The sequence below is a fragment of the Stegostoma tigrinum genome, chromosome 25 (genome assembly GCF_030684315.1).
Source record: "Stegostoma tigrinum isolate sSteTig4 chromosome 25, sSteTig4.hap1, whole genome shotgun sequence".
NCBI lineage: Eukaryota > Metazoa > Chordata > Chondrichthyes > Orectolobiformes > Stegostomatidae > Stegostoma > Stegostoma tigrinum.
The window spans coordinates 41,839,315-41,855,659 of NC_081378.1; the positions used below are offsets into that span (position 1 = coordinate 41,839,315).

General features: G+C 39.3%; 1 protein-coding gene across 8 annotated transcripts in view; it reads left to right on the top strand.

The window, feature by feature from the left end:
- Positions 1 to 16,345, top strand: part of LOC125463330 (non-muscle caldesmon-like) — a 194,853-nt gene that overhangs the window by 154,239 nt on the left and 24,269 nt on the right. For all 8 annotated transcript variants that reach the window (XR_007249814.1, XR_007249813.2, XM_048554514.2 and 5 more), the window contains 5 exons: positions 141 to 396; positions 5,455 to 5,595; positions 12,722 to 12,765; positions 12,864 to 12,945; positions 14,782 to 14,925. Coding sequence is in view for 6 of the 8 variants with exons in the window: in XM_048554514.2 (XP_048410471.1) it covers positions 141 to 396; positions 5,455 to 5,595; positions 12,722 to 12,765; positions 12,864 to 12,945; positions 14,782 to 14,925 (667 nt within the window). In the remaining 2 variants the exon portion in view is untranslated. The remainder of the gene's footprint in view (positions 1 to 140; positions 397 to 5,454; positions 5,596 to 12,721; positions 12,766 to 12,863; positions 12,946 to 14,781; positions 14,926 to 16,345) is intronic.

Below are 16,345 nucleotides of genomic sequence, written 5' to 3' on the forward strand. Positions count from 1 at the left end.
TGCATGGAAGGCGGTATGTGTTTGTTAAAATGGCTGCAGAAAGTAGAGCTATTTAAAAGAGTGTTGATGTTGCCAGTAGAATCCACAAAGTGTTGCCTCATAACATTCTGCCTTTTTCCTTTTGGCGGGGGGGAGTGTAGCCGCTCCGAGTCCAAGCTGAGCCAAGAAGCAGAAGAAGCAGCAGCCAAGCTGGAGGCAGAGAGGAAGCTGGAAGAGTTGAAACGTCGTCAGGATGTGAAGGAGAGCGAAGAGTTTGAAAAGATGAAGCAGAAGCAGCAGGAGGCTGTGGTGGAGCTGGAGGAGCTGAAGAAGAAACGAGAAGGGCGCAGGAAGGTACGAGAAGAGGAAGAGCAAAAGCGACAGCAGGATGAGGCCGAGAGAAAAGCAAGGGAAGAGGTAATGGTCGAATGGAAAGATACACTGATGGCCGGGGAGCAGTGTTGCCTTTGAGTTGCGTGTATACCTATGTAAAACACACTGGCCATTGAAATAAATAGGCTGGTGGTGGGGGATTACATGTGGTGCAAACTAACCGTCAAGCCCCCCCAACAGAAGTGTCAGTGGCTAAGCGAAATGTGGAAGAAATGAAATTGTGATTCAGGAACAAAAAAAAAGTTACTGGAAAAACTCAGCAGCCCAGGCAGCATCTGTGAGGAAAAAATTCAGAGGTAACGTTTTGAGTCCAGTGACCCTTCCTAACACTGTTCTGAGGAAGGGTCACCGGACCTGGAATATTAACTTTGATTTTTCTTCACAGATGCTGCCAGACCTGCTGAGCTTTTCCAGCAACCTCTGTTTTTTGTTCCTGATTTACAGCATCCACAGATTTTTTTTTCAGTTTTTGTTGTATTTGAAGAAGCTGAGACGGCATATTTTCTCAATCAAAGGAATACCTTACCGATCCAATCATCTATTAATGCCTTATCATGGCTATATGGGCCAAATGCTGGAAGGTGGGGTTAGAAAAGTTTGTTGCTGTCGATGGGCAATGATGAAATGGGCCGAAGGGAGTTTATAGCAACACCATAAGAAATAGGAACAGGAGTAGGCCATTCTGCCCCTCCAACCTGCTCTGCCATTCAGTAGGATCATGACTGATTTGACATTCTTCATATCCACTTTCCTGTGTCTTCTCCATGACCCTTAATTCTCCGACTGATCAAGAACCTATCCATTTCAGCCTTAAATATACATGAAGGCTCTGCTCCCAGTGCTCTGTGTTCCAAAGACACCCTACCCTCTGAGAGAAGATATTTCTCCTCATCTCGGGTCTAAATTGGCACCTCTTTGTCCTGAGACTGTGTCCTCTGGCCCTTTTGCTCTGTCAAGCTTCTTAAGAATCCTGTATGTTTCTTTGTAATCATCTTTCAGTCTTCTAACTTCCAGTGAGTAGATTCCCAACCTGTTTAATCTTTGTTGGTAAGACAAACCCTTCATTACCAGGGGTCATGCCAGTAAACCCTCTGAACTGTATCCAATGAAATTATATCTTTCCTTAAATAAGGGGACCAAAACTGCTCATCAGATGTAGTCTCACCTGTACCTTGTACAGTTGCAGTAAGACCTCCCTACTTGTTTATTCCAATTCCTTTGAAATAATGGCCAGCATTCCATTAGCCTTCCTGACTACCTGCTGCACCTGTATGCTAGCTTTCTGCGTTTTGTACACAGTTACCAAAGTCCCTGTGTGTTGCAGCTTTCTGCAGTGTTTCTACTTTTAAATAATACTCAGTTCTCTCTTCCAAAATGAACAACTTCGCATTTCCCTCATTACACACCATTTGCAAACATTTTGCCCGCTTACTTACTGATCAATATCTGTCTGCAAACTGTTTCCATGCTGTAAATCTCCATGACTGTACAAATCGCATTGTCCTTCTACTCCAATTCACTCCTCCTCATTATTCTCATTCACTGATCATCATCTATTCTCACACTCCTCACACATTCTAAATGACTATACCTCTCTCCAAGCACTCTTTGCTGCCTGTTCTCAGATGATCCAGTCCATCTTTCTTTAGACCTAACCATTCCAACTCTATTCCCCCTAGTTACACTCTACTGCTGTGCTCACTGGTTGCTTTCTCCTCCTTCTCATTGACATCCCCTGTCACCTCCCCGTGCATGTCATACACTATTAACTTAATTTTACAGGGACTCACAATATATCTGGAAGAGACTGAAAGGCCTACAGTAACTGAAGGTTTCAGACACAATGGGCATAAGCCATTGAGGCCAAATATATGCCTTCAGTCTGGGATGAAGTTTAACAAATTGATTTAATTCAAATGAGCACCTAATGTTTTCTGAGTTGCAGGTTTATGGTGCATATTGGAATATTGATCATGTAGATAAAGCCTGGCCAAGAAATAGTATGGCAGCATGACACAGCCCAACCTGGAAACAATGGCTTCATTTATGCTCTCTAGGTTAATGGAAAATGGACAGGCAGTGAGATTTTGAGTGATTCATTTCACTGTTTTGTTAAAAGAATAAATTGTTAGGGTTGTTTATGATCAAGCACCAGAATTTTAAGCTGCACACATTTTCACAAAGTCTTTTGTGATTCATCTAATCTCCTAATTGGGAGCTTCTTCCTCAGGAAAGCAGAGTTAGTAGTACAGGTGTAGAGATAAATTGGGATGTGGGGGATTTAAATGTCTCAAGAGAGTGCGAGTAGGACAAGGGAGGAGGCCAAGAATGGGACTTGTCAAGAGAGAAACACACTGGGACATGTTGGATGAAGTATCATGTGACCTCTTAGAGCGAACATGTACCAGGACCATTGAGAAGAAGAAGTAAATGAGATCAGTTGAAAGAATGGGAGAATGGGACCAGGTGGAAGAGAGCAGTGTTCTCATTAAGATGCACACTATGCTGGTATATACTGTACAATGAAGCAAAGAGATCACTCACAGCTTAAATTTCAGTGACTTTATAATATCTATGCTGTCATGTACGAAATAGTTGTGTGTAGAAGAGTTTGTAGTTCACTCAGTGGAAAACAAATTAGAGGGAACATTTGTGGAAGGAAGCCAGTGCATAAAAATATAAACCAGTTGTTATGACCCCAGTTGATGTTATTACCAGACAAGTCAACTCTCAGGGTGCCTTGATCATCATTTTTTATTTAATGTGGCGGTCTTTTACTGAAACACAAGTATGCAGTAAAAACAATAAAACAGAAGTTTTTATTTTCATTCCTTTAAAATAGTAATAGAATAAACCAGGCTATCTATGAATGAGACTATCAGAAGGATTTTGAAACACACGGTGAAAATGCAATCCCGCTTATCTTGATACCATCACTTGACTAAACATCAGAAAGTTTGCTTCTCTATTATATCTGTCAGTGTAACTTAACTGTTTCTTTCATTCCCAGTCTTGAGGATTTGGCAGCCTCTTCCTTCATTAGTCAAACAATTGAAGTTAAACTTTTTCAACTTTAAATAACCTCATCTAACCAAGCACATCTGGTCTGGAATTTTCAAGCTAAAATTCTTGCACTGAGGTTATCTATTTCCTAATAATACTAAGTTCTATCCCTGATCAGGTGAATCTGTTCCAGCATTTAACTTACACCAGGGTTTCTGCAAACTGAACTGAAAAGTTTTCAAGCAAGGAAACAAAATCCTGACCCATTCAAACGGAAAGCAGTTTAATACTTCTCACTGTTTACTGTTTCCATTCGTATAATTCTCCCAATGCAAACAATTTTCTATTATCAACACATAGACTCCATTTCTCGTATTAGTTTTTAAGAAAGCCTTCAGAAATACTGATGAGATAATCATTAAAATCCCTCCTACAAACAGACCAAAGTCCACATGTCACTGGGTCAAAATCCAGCTTGAACATAAATGATACTAATGTGTACATATAATCTCAGACGTTACATCACATAGTTACTCCATTCACTCGAATGTTCCATTCAAAGCCTCTGTCACTATTTGCTTTCTCCTGTCTACACACAATCCATGTTACTTCTTGCTATAGACATGGAATTGCATCTACTTTCATGTAACCTACAAGAACTTGTAGCTTTCAGGAATGTAAATAAAATGTGAAAGGAGTGGTGAGGCTGCACACAGTTTGAAATTCAAGCCTTCATTCTCACCAAACAATGAAAATGTGGATAGCACATAACGGCTTGTTTCTTGGCTGTAAATACAATAATGTAACAATGAGACATTAAGAAAGAAACCCTGCCCTTTTGGCTCAGTGTTCAAATCTATCAGGCTGTTTACATACAAGAATAAAAATTGTACTCCTCTACTTTTGAATCTTGCAGTCTGCATAGGGCTGTGTTTAAATGTTATCCAGAAAAGACCCTTGGGTTGAATTCACAAGGGGATTCACTCACAAATTTCCTGCTGCAATTTGGACAGCACGTTGACCAAATGACCAGACAAACGGCAAAATTCATTTCTTCTGGGATCTTTGTTGACGCAAGATTGGAGTCATCTGGATGAAATTATTGGCATTGCCTTCAAATATTGGAAAACATTGCATAGGAGGATGGGCACTTTCTAGAATCGGCCAGTGAATCTCCACTGGGTTCTGTTGTTCTCCTCCTAAACATCCTAATCCCAATATTCATGACTAGCATTTCCATATCATTGTCACCTTTGTTCCAAACTGTCATTGTCTCATTCTACCCACCCACAGTCGCACTGTTGTCATCTCTCTCCACTTGCTCTATCTCTTTACTGCTACTTTCCTACACTTTGTTAGAGTCATACTATTGTTGCCTCTCTTCAGCTCTCAATGCTTTTTAAACTTGTGAAAAATGTTAGATATGCTTAATTTGCACCTTAAAGTTTTGTGATGCTTTGCATCAGTTGCACAGATTTTGATTGTGTTGCTCTACACAAACTCACCTGAGCAAAATTTCTGCTGTGTTGTTTTTACGTGGTATAAACCCCTTGCAAAATAATATTACATTGAATTAATCATGGCCAATACCACATTTATTAGATTTATATCGTCCACCGTAACACAAATATGTGATGTACCAGGCAGCACAACCATTTAAGATTGTTATATGTTCCTGAGTTACTGAGTCAACTGTCCAATATGCAAAATACCCTGACCAAAAAAAAAACACAGTATAACCTCTGCCTGAACCAGGCTGTGCATGTTTCCTGATCTGATGAAGGCCAAAGATCAACTTTTGTTCTCTCTGCAGATGGTGACTGGCCTGCTCTGTATTTCAGCTCTTTCTGTCTCTGACTTACACACTGTAACTTTACCACACCTTAAGATAAACCTCCAAGATGGGTTTTTATTTTACTGACATTAAAACTGGTTGGACTGCGATCGATCAACCTGATCTGATACACTCAATAAAAGTGCAGACAACCCTTAGAATGGTTTGGTGGGAATTAGAAAACAGTAAAAGTCAATTACTGTTCTCAGTGAATTGCAACTTAAATATTTGCCCTTATTTTTAAGGAGGAGAAGAGAAAACTGAAGGAAGATATCGAGAGACGAAGGGCAGAGGCAGCAGAGAAACGGCAAAAACCGGAGGATATTGAAACATCCAACGATAAGGAACCATTTAAGTGTGTGAGCCCCCGTGGTTCCTCCCTAAAAGTACGTACTCAGCGAGCTATAGGATGTTCATCCAACTTACTTTGGATGTGGAGGATAAAAGGTGGATGGATATCATTTAAAAACACTGTTAAAGTCAACTAAGAGATTGTTTAGAGAAAACACTGTGGGAGGTTCTTGTTCTGTATTGCCAGTAGAGATTTTCACAAGGTCAGTGCAAGCCAATAGTGTCATAGCCCTGCCACTGACATGTGATCCCATTGAGAATTCGTACCCTTGCCTCAATCTTACAAAAAATTGCTCCTGATACTTAAAGAAGAAAAATATTACCATTTACTGGCCAGGTGAATCTGAGATCAAGTTTTATTGTCTTCCCGCTTTACACACAAATTTCCTCAGAGAATTTTATGTCTTTCTCTTTTTCAGAAGTTGCTGTCGACTTCCTCATGATTTATGGCTATCCCCTGTCAGTACCTCACTAGACACTTATTTCCCATGTTAGACAATGGGTTCTCACTATCTATCAGAAATAGGCACCATGAAAATTAGTGCCTTCTATAATAATAGCACTGAAGCTAATTTTAGGCCTTCAGTACAACAGTGATTGCTTTCAAAAGTCCTCCATTTTTGTTCAAAAACGCTTTGTGATTTGCTAAAGCATTGAATGATGCTATGCAAATACTGATCCATCTTTTCATATTAACCTCTTATAAACCCAGTATTAAGTAAAGATTAACTGCTCTGGTCCAAATCGATCAGCTATTCAATGCGGAGACTTACTGAAGTGTCAGGGAAGGAGTTACTTTCTAACTTACAGCACTTTGAAGAAGAAGCAAATTTTGAAGTAAATCAATCACTTTATGTTTAAGAGGGACCCAGTCCTCAAAGGTTAATTACTGCCTTGCAGTGATATTATAGGGTTTTTTTAACAAAAAGGCAAAGATTGCATTTATGAAGCACCTCTTGCATCCTGAAGAAACCACACAGTGCATTAGAGAGAAGGAGTACTTTTGAAATGTAATCATTGACATTATATTGAGAAAAGCAGCAGACAATTTGTACCCAAGAACAACGATGTTGGTTGAAGGATAGATAGCGGTCAGGATGTAGGAAAGAATTTTTCTCTCACCTTTTTTGAACAAAGCCTTGGTATCTTTGAAATCCATATTCAAAAGTTGACAGGGCCTCATTGCACTTCAGAGTAAAGTAGGACACGCAGCATTCCCTCAGCCCTAAACTGAAGTCCGTCCTACATTTTGCACTCAGATTTCTTGAGAGGAACCTGAGCCTACAATCTGCTAACTGGGGTAACAGTGCTATTGCAAAGTCGGTGATGGTTGTGATCTGAAAACCACTCACAAGCAGGCACCGTTGTATTAATGGAGCATTTTGATTTGCAACGTGTCTGCAATAGATTGATTAAAAATTGAAAACTGTTGTGAGTGACTGTAGCTTGGCTCAGTTGACAGCACCCTTGCTTCTGAGTCTGAAGGTTATCTGTCCAAGAAGCACTTTGCAACACGCATTTTGCATTTAAGTTTTGGTGCAGAGCTTGAGATGAGAGGTGAAATGCCTTTCGAGTTGTTAAGATGATTCCTGAGTGCAGTCTGGAAATGATTCTTCCAGTGTCACGGCCAAATTCTTTCCTCGACTAAAACTGCCAAAGAAAAGGATTAGCTAGATATTCATGTCGATTTAGCATTTGTGGACAATAAGTACATTTTCACAATAATTTATTGGATATAGTGCAATTTAGACAGCTTGAGGATGTGGTAAGGCAAAGTGGAAAAGCTAATCCTTTTCATTTTGCAAATCAAGCACAGATTTTATGATAACCTTGGACATTCCAGATGGTCATCAGAATCTCCTTCCAATGCAGTTCAAACAAAAGTTATACAAAATAAATTTGATGTTATAATAAGAAGGTTTAAATCTTTTGGCAGCAATATTTTATATTCTGAAATATCATTCACTGCATTTTACTGGTAGCGAACATCAGTAGCCAGTTGAACAGACTTTTTTAATTTGTTCTTGACAAAATATACTACTTTTTTTCTACAGGTTTCTACTTTAATTATTTGTTTTCTGCCATCATACCTGTAGCCTGAAGACCTACACTGTTCTCTCATTGTTAGTGTTTATCAGAATATCAGTGTACACATAATATAATCAATATCACCACTGTTAATAGAAGAGGATAGTCGCAGAAAATTTGGGGATTTTGTTTTTCTCCCTAGTTTTTCACAGGTTGCAGGCAATGCACATTTGTTGCATATACCTTATTGTTCTTGAACTTAGTGGCTTGCTAGGTCAATTCATGGAGCAGCTAAGAGTCAACTGCATTAATTTGGATCTTATATAGGCCAGACCAGGTCAGGATGGTGGATTTCCATCCCTACCAGAAGCAAGCAGAGAAGTTTTTATGAAAATTGATGATGGTTGTCCTTGTTACCATTTTGAGACCAGTTTTTCAATGCTGGATTTATGAACTGAACTCATGTTCCACCAGATTTGAAGCAGTCGTCCCTGAATATTAGTCAGGGTGTCTGAATCATCAGTCCAGTGACACTAACACTTTACCATAATCTTTGGCCTGCTACAGAGTAAATTGAGGAAAAAAAAAAGTTTTCCTTCTGTTTTGTTTGAGTCTGTAATCAGGAGACGTAAATTGAGGATTGTTACCATGAGAATAATTGAAGGAAATTATTCACACACACAGGCTAATTGGAACTTGGAATTCTTTACCACTAATTGCCATAGAGACGAGAAGACGAATTTTGTGAATTTATTGCAAGTGACATTGTACGTGAATTTAGCTCACAGGCAGTTGACTTAACATGCGTAAAGGAAAAATGTAAAAGGACAGTGGATTGGAATTCATATAGATATCCCCACTTATAGGGTTAGTAACAGTGCACATGCAATAGACTGAATGATTTTCTGCTAATTTGTATTTCCAGGATTAAGACACCACAAAATTTGATGTAAATTATTTATGTATCTGTACCTTTCTGGAATCTGTTTTCAGATCTGCCGGTACATGTGCATCCTGTTTACCGTATGTGTCTACTTATTTCCTACACAACAGTCTTTTTAGAACATAGGTATTTTGCTTGTGCCGAGTTGCTGTGCCCTGTTCTCTACGCCCTTTATAATTTAATTCTGTGCACTTCTGGTTTGCTGCAACCGTTCAAAAGATGGACTGCTTCATGCATCGAGTATTTTGCTGAAAATATTCTTTGGTTTGAATGCATGCTGACAATCACCTAGCATTAACCCTTTTACAACTAAATCAGAATTTGTACCAAACTGGCAAGAAGACTGTGAAGTCCAGATCAACGTTTTAAAATTAAGATCTTGTGGGGAATGACCTCACAGCGTCCTGGTTCAAAAGAAAAACAGATTAAACAATTTAAAACTGGCTATAGAGCACACTGATATGCAGGCACATTTAAACACAAACACAAATAAGGTTAATTGGTTCAAGTTAGTTTGATTCTTGACCTCTGTTTTCATGATTTTGAACACTTCTATCATATTGCCCCATAATCTGTGTGTTTTAATGACAAAGGAAATATTTTTGCATCTTAATTTGTATTGTCTTCTGGTAAATTGTCATCCCGTATCACATCCTAATCTCAATAATAGCATTATAGTCATGTATGATAGCTCAACATATTTGCTGCAACTTTAGCCTTAACAAATTTTTTTCAATATGGCCCATGATTACCTCGTCATTACTTAAATTCACAAGTATCAGACTATAAGAAGGGTTAATGAAGTGGCTGTTACAAAGACTTGTCTTTCTAATCTTGGGGCAGCACGGTGGCTCAGTGGTGAGCACTGCAGCCTCACAGCGCCAGGGACCCAGGTTCAGTTCCAGCCTCGGGTAACTGTCTGTGCAAACTCCGCACAATCTCCCCGTGTCTGCGTGGGTTTCCCCCGGGTGCTCCGGTTTCCTCCCACAGTCCAAAGATGTGCAGGCTGGGTGGATTGGCCGTGTTAAATTGCCCGCAGTATTTCGGGGGATGGGTCTTGGTGGGATCTATCAAGGGGCGGTGTGGACTTGTTGGGCTGAAGGGCCTGTTTCCACACTGCAGGGAATCTAACCTAATCTGTTGTAACTTATTGTTAAATTCAATGACTGAATTTTTTGAAGTGGTGATAAAGGAAAGAGATGTGGATGTAGTTTAAATGGAGTTTAGTAAGGCATTTGTTGAAGTCCCACATGTTAGATTTGTACCAAAACTACAATCACATAGGATTCGGGCTGGGCTGACTGGATGGATACAAAACTGGCCTAGCCATAGAAGACAGAGGGTAGCGGTAGAAGAGTATTATTCCGAATGACAGCCACTAACTAGTGGTATTCACAGGGATCAGTCTTAGGACGTCTATCGTTTGCCGTATATATAAATGATCTGGACGAAAATGTGGGTGGCCTGGTTAGTAAGTTTGCAAATGACACAAAGATTGGTGGAGTTGTAAGTAGTGCCCGTGACTGTGAAAGGATACCATGGAATATTGATAGTTTGACGACTTGGGCACAGAAGTGGCAGATGGCATTTAATCCAGACAAAATGTGAGGTGATACATTTTGGATGATCAAATTTAGGTGTGAGTTTTACTGTAAATGGCAGTTCCCTAAAAGTGGCAACACAGGCCAAGGTGATAAAGAAGGCATATGGCATGCTTGCCTTCATCGGCCGGGCATGGAGTACAAAAGTTGGCAAACCATGTTGCAGCTATTATAAAACCCTTGTTAGGCTGCGTTTGGAGTATTGTGTACAGGTTTGGTTGCCACACTACCAGAAGGACATGGAAGCTTTGGAGAGACTGCAGAGAAAGTTCTGTAGGATATTGCTCAGTCTCAAGGGCAATGGCTATGAGGAAAGGCTAAAAAGACTAGGATTGTTTTCACTGGAAAGACAATGGCTGTGAGGTCTACAAAATTATGAAAGGCATATGTAGAGTGGATAGTCAGAGGGTTTTTTTCCCAGGATTGTAGTTTCAATTGCAAGGGAATTTAGGTTCGAGGTGAGAGGGGGAAAGTTTAAGGGAGACGTGCGGGCAAAATCTTCCACAAAACTGAGTGGTAGGCACTTGAAATACACTGCCAGAGCAGATAGTGGAAGCAGGCACATTGGTGATGTTTAAGGGGCATCTGGATGGTGACATGTATAGGGAGGGCATCGAGGGATACTGACCAAATAAGGGCAGAAGGTTTGTTTGTCAGTTCAGTTAGGGCATGACAACCGGCACAGGTTTGGAGGGCCGAGCGGCCTGTTCCTGTGCTGTGTTCCACTTTTGCTTAATTAGTTCTAAATACTTGCTTTTGATACAGCTTTTCACCCATCCTCAGCCAAGTTTAGGATCATTATTTTTAACATAGTGTAGGCTCTTAAAGACCCCACACTCTGACTTCAGGGATAAATCCAAAAAATCAGTGAGCAAATAGAATACTCTGTATTAAACAAATACTTTAACTCTGCCATAAATATCAACAGCTGTTATGAACAATTGGATTATCAATATGTTTTAACACAAATGCATTCAGCAGTCGGGAAGAGGTGATGTGAGGAAACATGTTATTTTATTTCTGCGCCACACGTTGCACAGGTTACATTTTCAGGCCGTGCATTGAACGTAATAAATTAGTGAGAATTATTCAGGAGTGTACAATGTAAGTTGGCAAATGACACAATCGTAATGCTCAAGTAGAACTGATTTCAAGCACGATGGCACCCTCTACAGGCACTCTATTAAAATAACAGCTTCTCTTGAAATCCTCCTGAATCTAAAGTGCAACTATCATTGTAGAGATATCAGGGTAAATTCAATAATTAAGATCATGTGTCACAGAGTTAGTGTCCCTACCTCTATTCAAGTCACACCTGCCCTGGAGATATGTCCCAACAAAATAAGTAAAATTGTACAAACTCATTAACCCCCAATAGGCAGCTGGATTGAAAGTAAGTTGGAGACTAGGTTAAAACTTACTAGCATTTGCAAACTTCATCTGCCTCAGTTGGCATTATATTAGGAAATTTATCCTGAAAAGAAGGGAATGCCAAAAAATGGAAATTTTATGAAGAAACAGCTTGATAAACATGAGGCTTCCAGGACCTTGTGATCTAAGTTCTAAAGGCTATTGCTCCAGTCGTTCTGAGATAACAAGGTGTAGAGCTGGATGAACACAGCAGGCCAAGCAGCATCGTAGGAGCAGGCGAGCTGATGTTTCAGGTCTGGACCCTTCTTCAGTCATTCTATTGTATTTAAATTGGAAATGCATGTGAAATTGAGCAGCTTTCTGTGGTGACAACCCACCAAACTCGCGATGAAATCTCTGAAATACCTTTCCTTTAAATGGTTGCTGCAAACAAAGTTTTTTTTTAAATGAAGAAGTTGTAACATTTTAATATTCTGAATATTCACAAGTCTTTTAGAGGAACTGTGGTCTGTTTTCAAATATAGCAGAAGGCATGTTTATAAGTGGCTCTTTTGTATGGATTAGGAATTGTGGACTGGATTCCTCAGTGGTGGAAAATGGAAAATCCTTTTGCTGGGATAGATTTGTAGTTCAGAACAAATGGTTCAGAACTTCACCTAAAATGCTGAAACGTTAAATGTCCCACCCCTCTATCTGTATGTCTCAAGATATTTTCACCCTTTCCCAGTAGATGCTAACTGATACCGCAGTAGCGTATTTCTTACTTCAAAATTAGAGGCATTTAAAGTATATCTAACTGACCATGAAAATTGATGAGATCACAACACCATTCTACTCGACTGATATTTTCATGTTGAGAAAATTGGCTCCTGAAACATATTTAACTTGTTTTTCCTGATTGTCCAAGAAACCATTGCAGTGGACAGAATGAATGTTTTTTTAAACAATTTTTGCCAATTTAAGCTTGAGGGCAGTATATCTTACAGTTTGTTTGCAATGTGGTGGTAGAGAGATAACAACTATTTTATCATAATGATAGAAACAGAAAGGTTGAACATGAAATTCCTTGTAATCTTCCTTTGTTTTCTCACTGAATCTAATCAGGTATGAGTTTGTTGCTGATCGTGCAGTGGCTTTTGTTGGTTGATTCTTTCAATTTTCTCTTTTTAAAGTGACCATTGCCTGAATTACAAGCCAGTCTGTTCAATTTGTTTTCAGATTGGAGAAAGGGCAGACTTCTTGAATCGATCAGCAAAGAAGAGGTAAAACCTTTAATAGCATCTCGTCCTTTTTTTAAAATTTAAGTGCATTCACTTATTACTCAATACTATTAATGTTGTGAAATCAATTATATTCACAGCTCTACCACCAAAACATCACGTCCTGTACTGGGTGTCTCCAAGATTGACAGTAAATTGGAGCAGTATACAAGTGCAATTGAGGTGAGGATGCAAAATAATTTTACATATACCAAGCTCATTTTTTTTTCAGAACCATTTACAGAAGATCAATTTCGAAATTCTAAAATCTGCATTTTAAAAAACTAAAATATCTGGGAGAAATCATCAGTTTTTCTTTAAGCAAATAGAATGTCAGTTTATTTTAAGCTCTTCAATATAGAAAGTTTGAATTCAAGTTTCAAAGAAATTAAGTCTGAATTGTTACACCAAATCTGATTTTTAGCTATGGATGATAAGTCTGAAATATCTATTCTGTTACCGTTTTAGACAATTGACTTATAATCCCTTAGCCTACAAAGTTAATACTTGCACCTCCTGATTTGTTACTGAATTTGTTACTGAATCTGCTACTGAAACCCTCATCCTGTTATTGCCTGAAGATTTGATATGTTCTTGGTCGGCTCCACTTTCCACCCTCCTTAAACATAAACACATACAGAAGTTTCAGCTGTGATTTTTGTCATTCCATTATTGGTGACAACACCTCCAGCTGACAAGTTTTGTTATTCCTTCCCATCTCTCTCCACCTCAGTACTGTGCTCTGTACCTTTCAAGGACACCTTAAAACCCCTCTCATTGATGACAATTTTGGTCATCTGTGCTAATGTTTCATGATAGAACTTGCTGCTGGATTTGATTTCAGGCTCCTTGCAAAACCTTGGACTGTTTCACTTCAAGAGTGCTACAGAAACACATGTCATTGAAGCAGCCTTTACTCAGTTCCATTATTATGTTTGAATTTTAATTTGTTGGACTTTGCACTAGGCTGACTGCCATATCATGTTCTTGTGAGACATTCTTGGTCACTTGGCTAACCTCTTCCTGTCTTGATCCTCTGTCATTATCTCTATTTTGGCTCAATGCCCCATTCTTGCTCTTCTGATCTCCTGTTATCTTGCTCACTATCTATAATCTGTCATTTCTCTATTCTGCCTCACTCATCAGTTCTCATAGTTCAGGGTCAGCCCTGGCTCACTCGCCCGGTCTTGTTATCTCTCTGCTGGCTTATGCAACGAACTCTACAAATAATTCGAGCCTCATTGCACACTATTCTGTGACTTCCCAACCCTCATTGTGTAACCATTAGTTAGATACAATAGGCTGCTATGATGTACATGAGTGTGAAGCTGCAGGGAGTAGGGTGTAAAATGTAATTCCACAACTGGTTTGGAGGAGCTGGGGAGAAGTGGAGGCTGGAAGCTCAGAGCCTGGGTTATGTTAAAGGAGGTCACTCTGACTCCTGGGAACTTGAATGCTCGCTCCTTTGTCCAAATATTCCTGGAGGTTTTAAGACAGTTTGCAGCAGCAGGAATATTCCAAGTCTCTATCTTCCTTAAGCACACTGCTTTACAGGAGACAGTAGTCTGAAAAACCTCCATTTATTTCATGTTAAAATGCTGGCAATTTGAATAGGGTTTCAAAATAATGTACCTTTGAAACTGTTGTTGTTAAAGTATAATTTAGATGCTGAGATTTCATTATGTTAATGATGAAATCTGAAGCTTTAGAGTTTGACCCACATCCTGAAAGCTGAGATTAGGTTTGGATGTTCAGTTTAATCTCTCACATGACCATGAGTGGAGCATTGTGCACAATAGTGTATTAACCTCATTTGAAACTTATCCCTCAATCCTTGCCACAGATTTAATTCAAATTACTTGCTGGGAAATCTTCAATAAAGTATTGAGCATTTTATCAGTTCCAAATCTGTTGTCGACAGCATTATGGTCATTGCAATCTATTTTGACATTGCTACATGTCCACTTACCCACTCAACACTTGTCTGAGAGGACTCTAACTGTTATCTTCTACACTTAGGGTGCCAAAGCTGCAAAAGGAGGCAAGACATTAGCTTCTGATCTCCCACTGACAGCTGAAGGAGTGCGGAACATAAAGAGTATGTGGGAAACTGGTGATGTCTACAGCTCTGCTTCCCCACCTAATAAGGGCACACCGAACAAGGTAAGGTAGCTTAGGGATTTTCCTGTTAAAACCGGACGATACTGTAATAGGATGTGGGTAGGACAATAAAGTAACACAAGATTTCTCTCTTTATCACTGTGCTGACACTAACATGAAATCACTCACCGATTTACTGCACAGCTGTTTTTGTTCAGGATATGATACGAGCTTTGTGTTTATAACTCTTTATCCTATGGATAGATTTTGACACTGGCAGTTTTGTATCTGCCGAGATCATGCCTGTAATACTAGGATTTGTCTGCAGTTTCCTCTTTTAAGAATACTGAGGTTTTTTTTAAAATCTGCTGAGTGACTTTTCGGCCACAGAACTTTAAATTCCAAGGTTCCAAGACCTTCATTATATTTTAATTATTAACTATATTGATCAGAAACTGGTACAGACTGAGCAGTGTCAAACAGATACCATCCAACTGAAGTTTTATTCATATTACAAAAATCTTTGGGTTAAAGAGTTAAACATTGATAATTTGCTTAATATCACAGCATCATTCTTCGGAAAGTTGGTTTCTTGAATATATTTGGGATTTTTAAATGTTGTTTCATGCTTGGGTTAATGTGATATGGCTGTACCCAATTTTGAGAGATCCCAAAAACTGCCTCTACCATGATGAAGGATTACATTTATTCCCAGTTGTCCAAGGTTTGTTCCTAATTTATTAACCACAATAATTAGCATCCTTTTGATATCAGCGCTGCCTGCACACTTCATGAGCATCTTGTTGTTTGTGCCATGATATGTTTTTAAACTCCTGTCGAATTTCCCCTCAGGAACCTTTGATCGGACAGAGAAATTGGATCTGGTGATCAAGAATAATCTTGTCCAGCAGGCTTTAGTAAGGAAATGAACAGACTTTGGGGTGGAACACTAAATGGTTTCCAGAATCAAGGCTGATTTCTGGTCCTTTTAATATCCAATGATTTAAGATTCATTCAAACAGTAGAAAGATAATCGAATAATCCGTTTGGCCCATCATCTGTTCTGGCTTTTTGAAATCATAATTACTTACACTGCTCTTCTCCTATTCCTCTAATAAGCTATTATTAAGTCTACTTCCACCGGCCCTTCAGACATTATGCTTCAGATCTTCACAACTCACTTAATTTTTGCAGTTACATTACACACGGTGCAGTCTCAGTATCCCAGTGTAAAACCAGCTGGCAGAATCTGGAGCGGCCGTGAAATGCCGTGACACTGTTGAGGGTCAAACGGGCCAGGCAGCTTTTTCACCTGAGAATGCATACGCTATGGTCATGCTATAGGGTCCACAACAAGCAAAGTTTCTAGAACTAAAGTGATCAATGTGACAATTAAGAAATTACATTTCTCGGAATATCTCCCAAGTAGGTACAACTGCCAGAACTGCTGTGCAGCATACCCATAAAATCTCGATGTTAAATA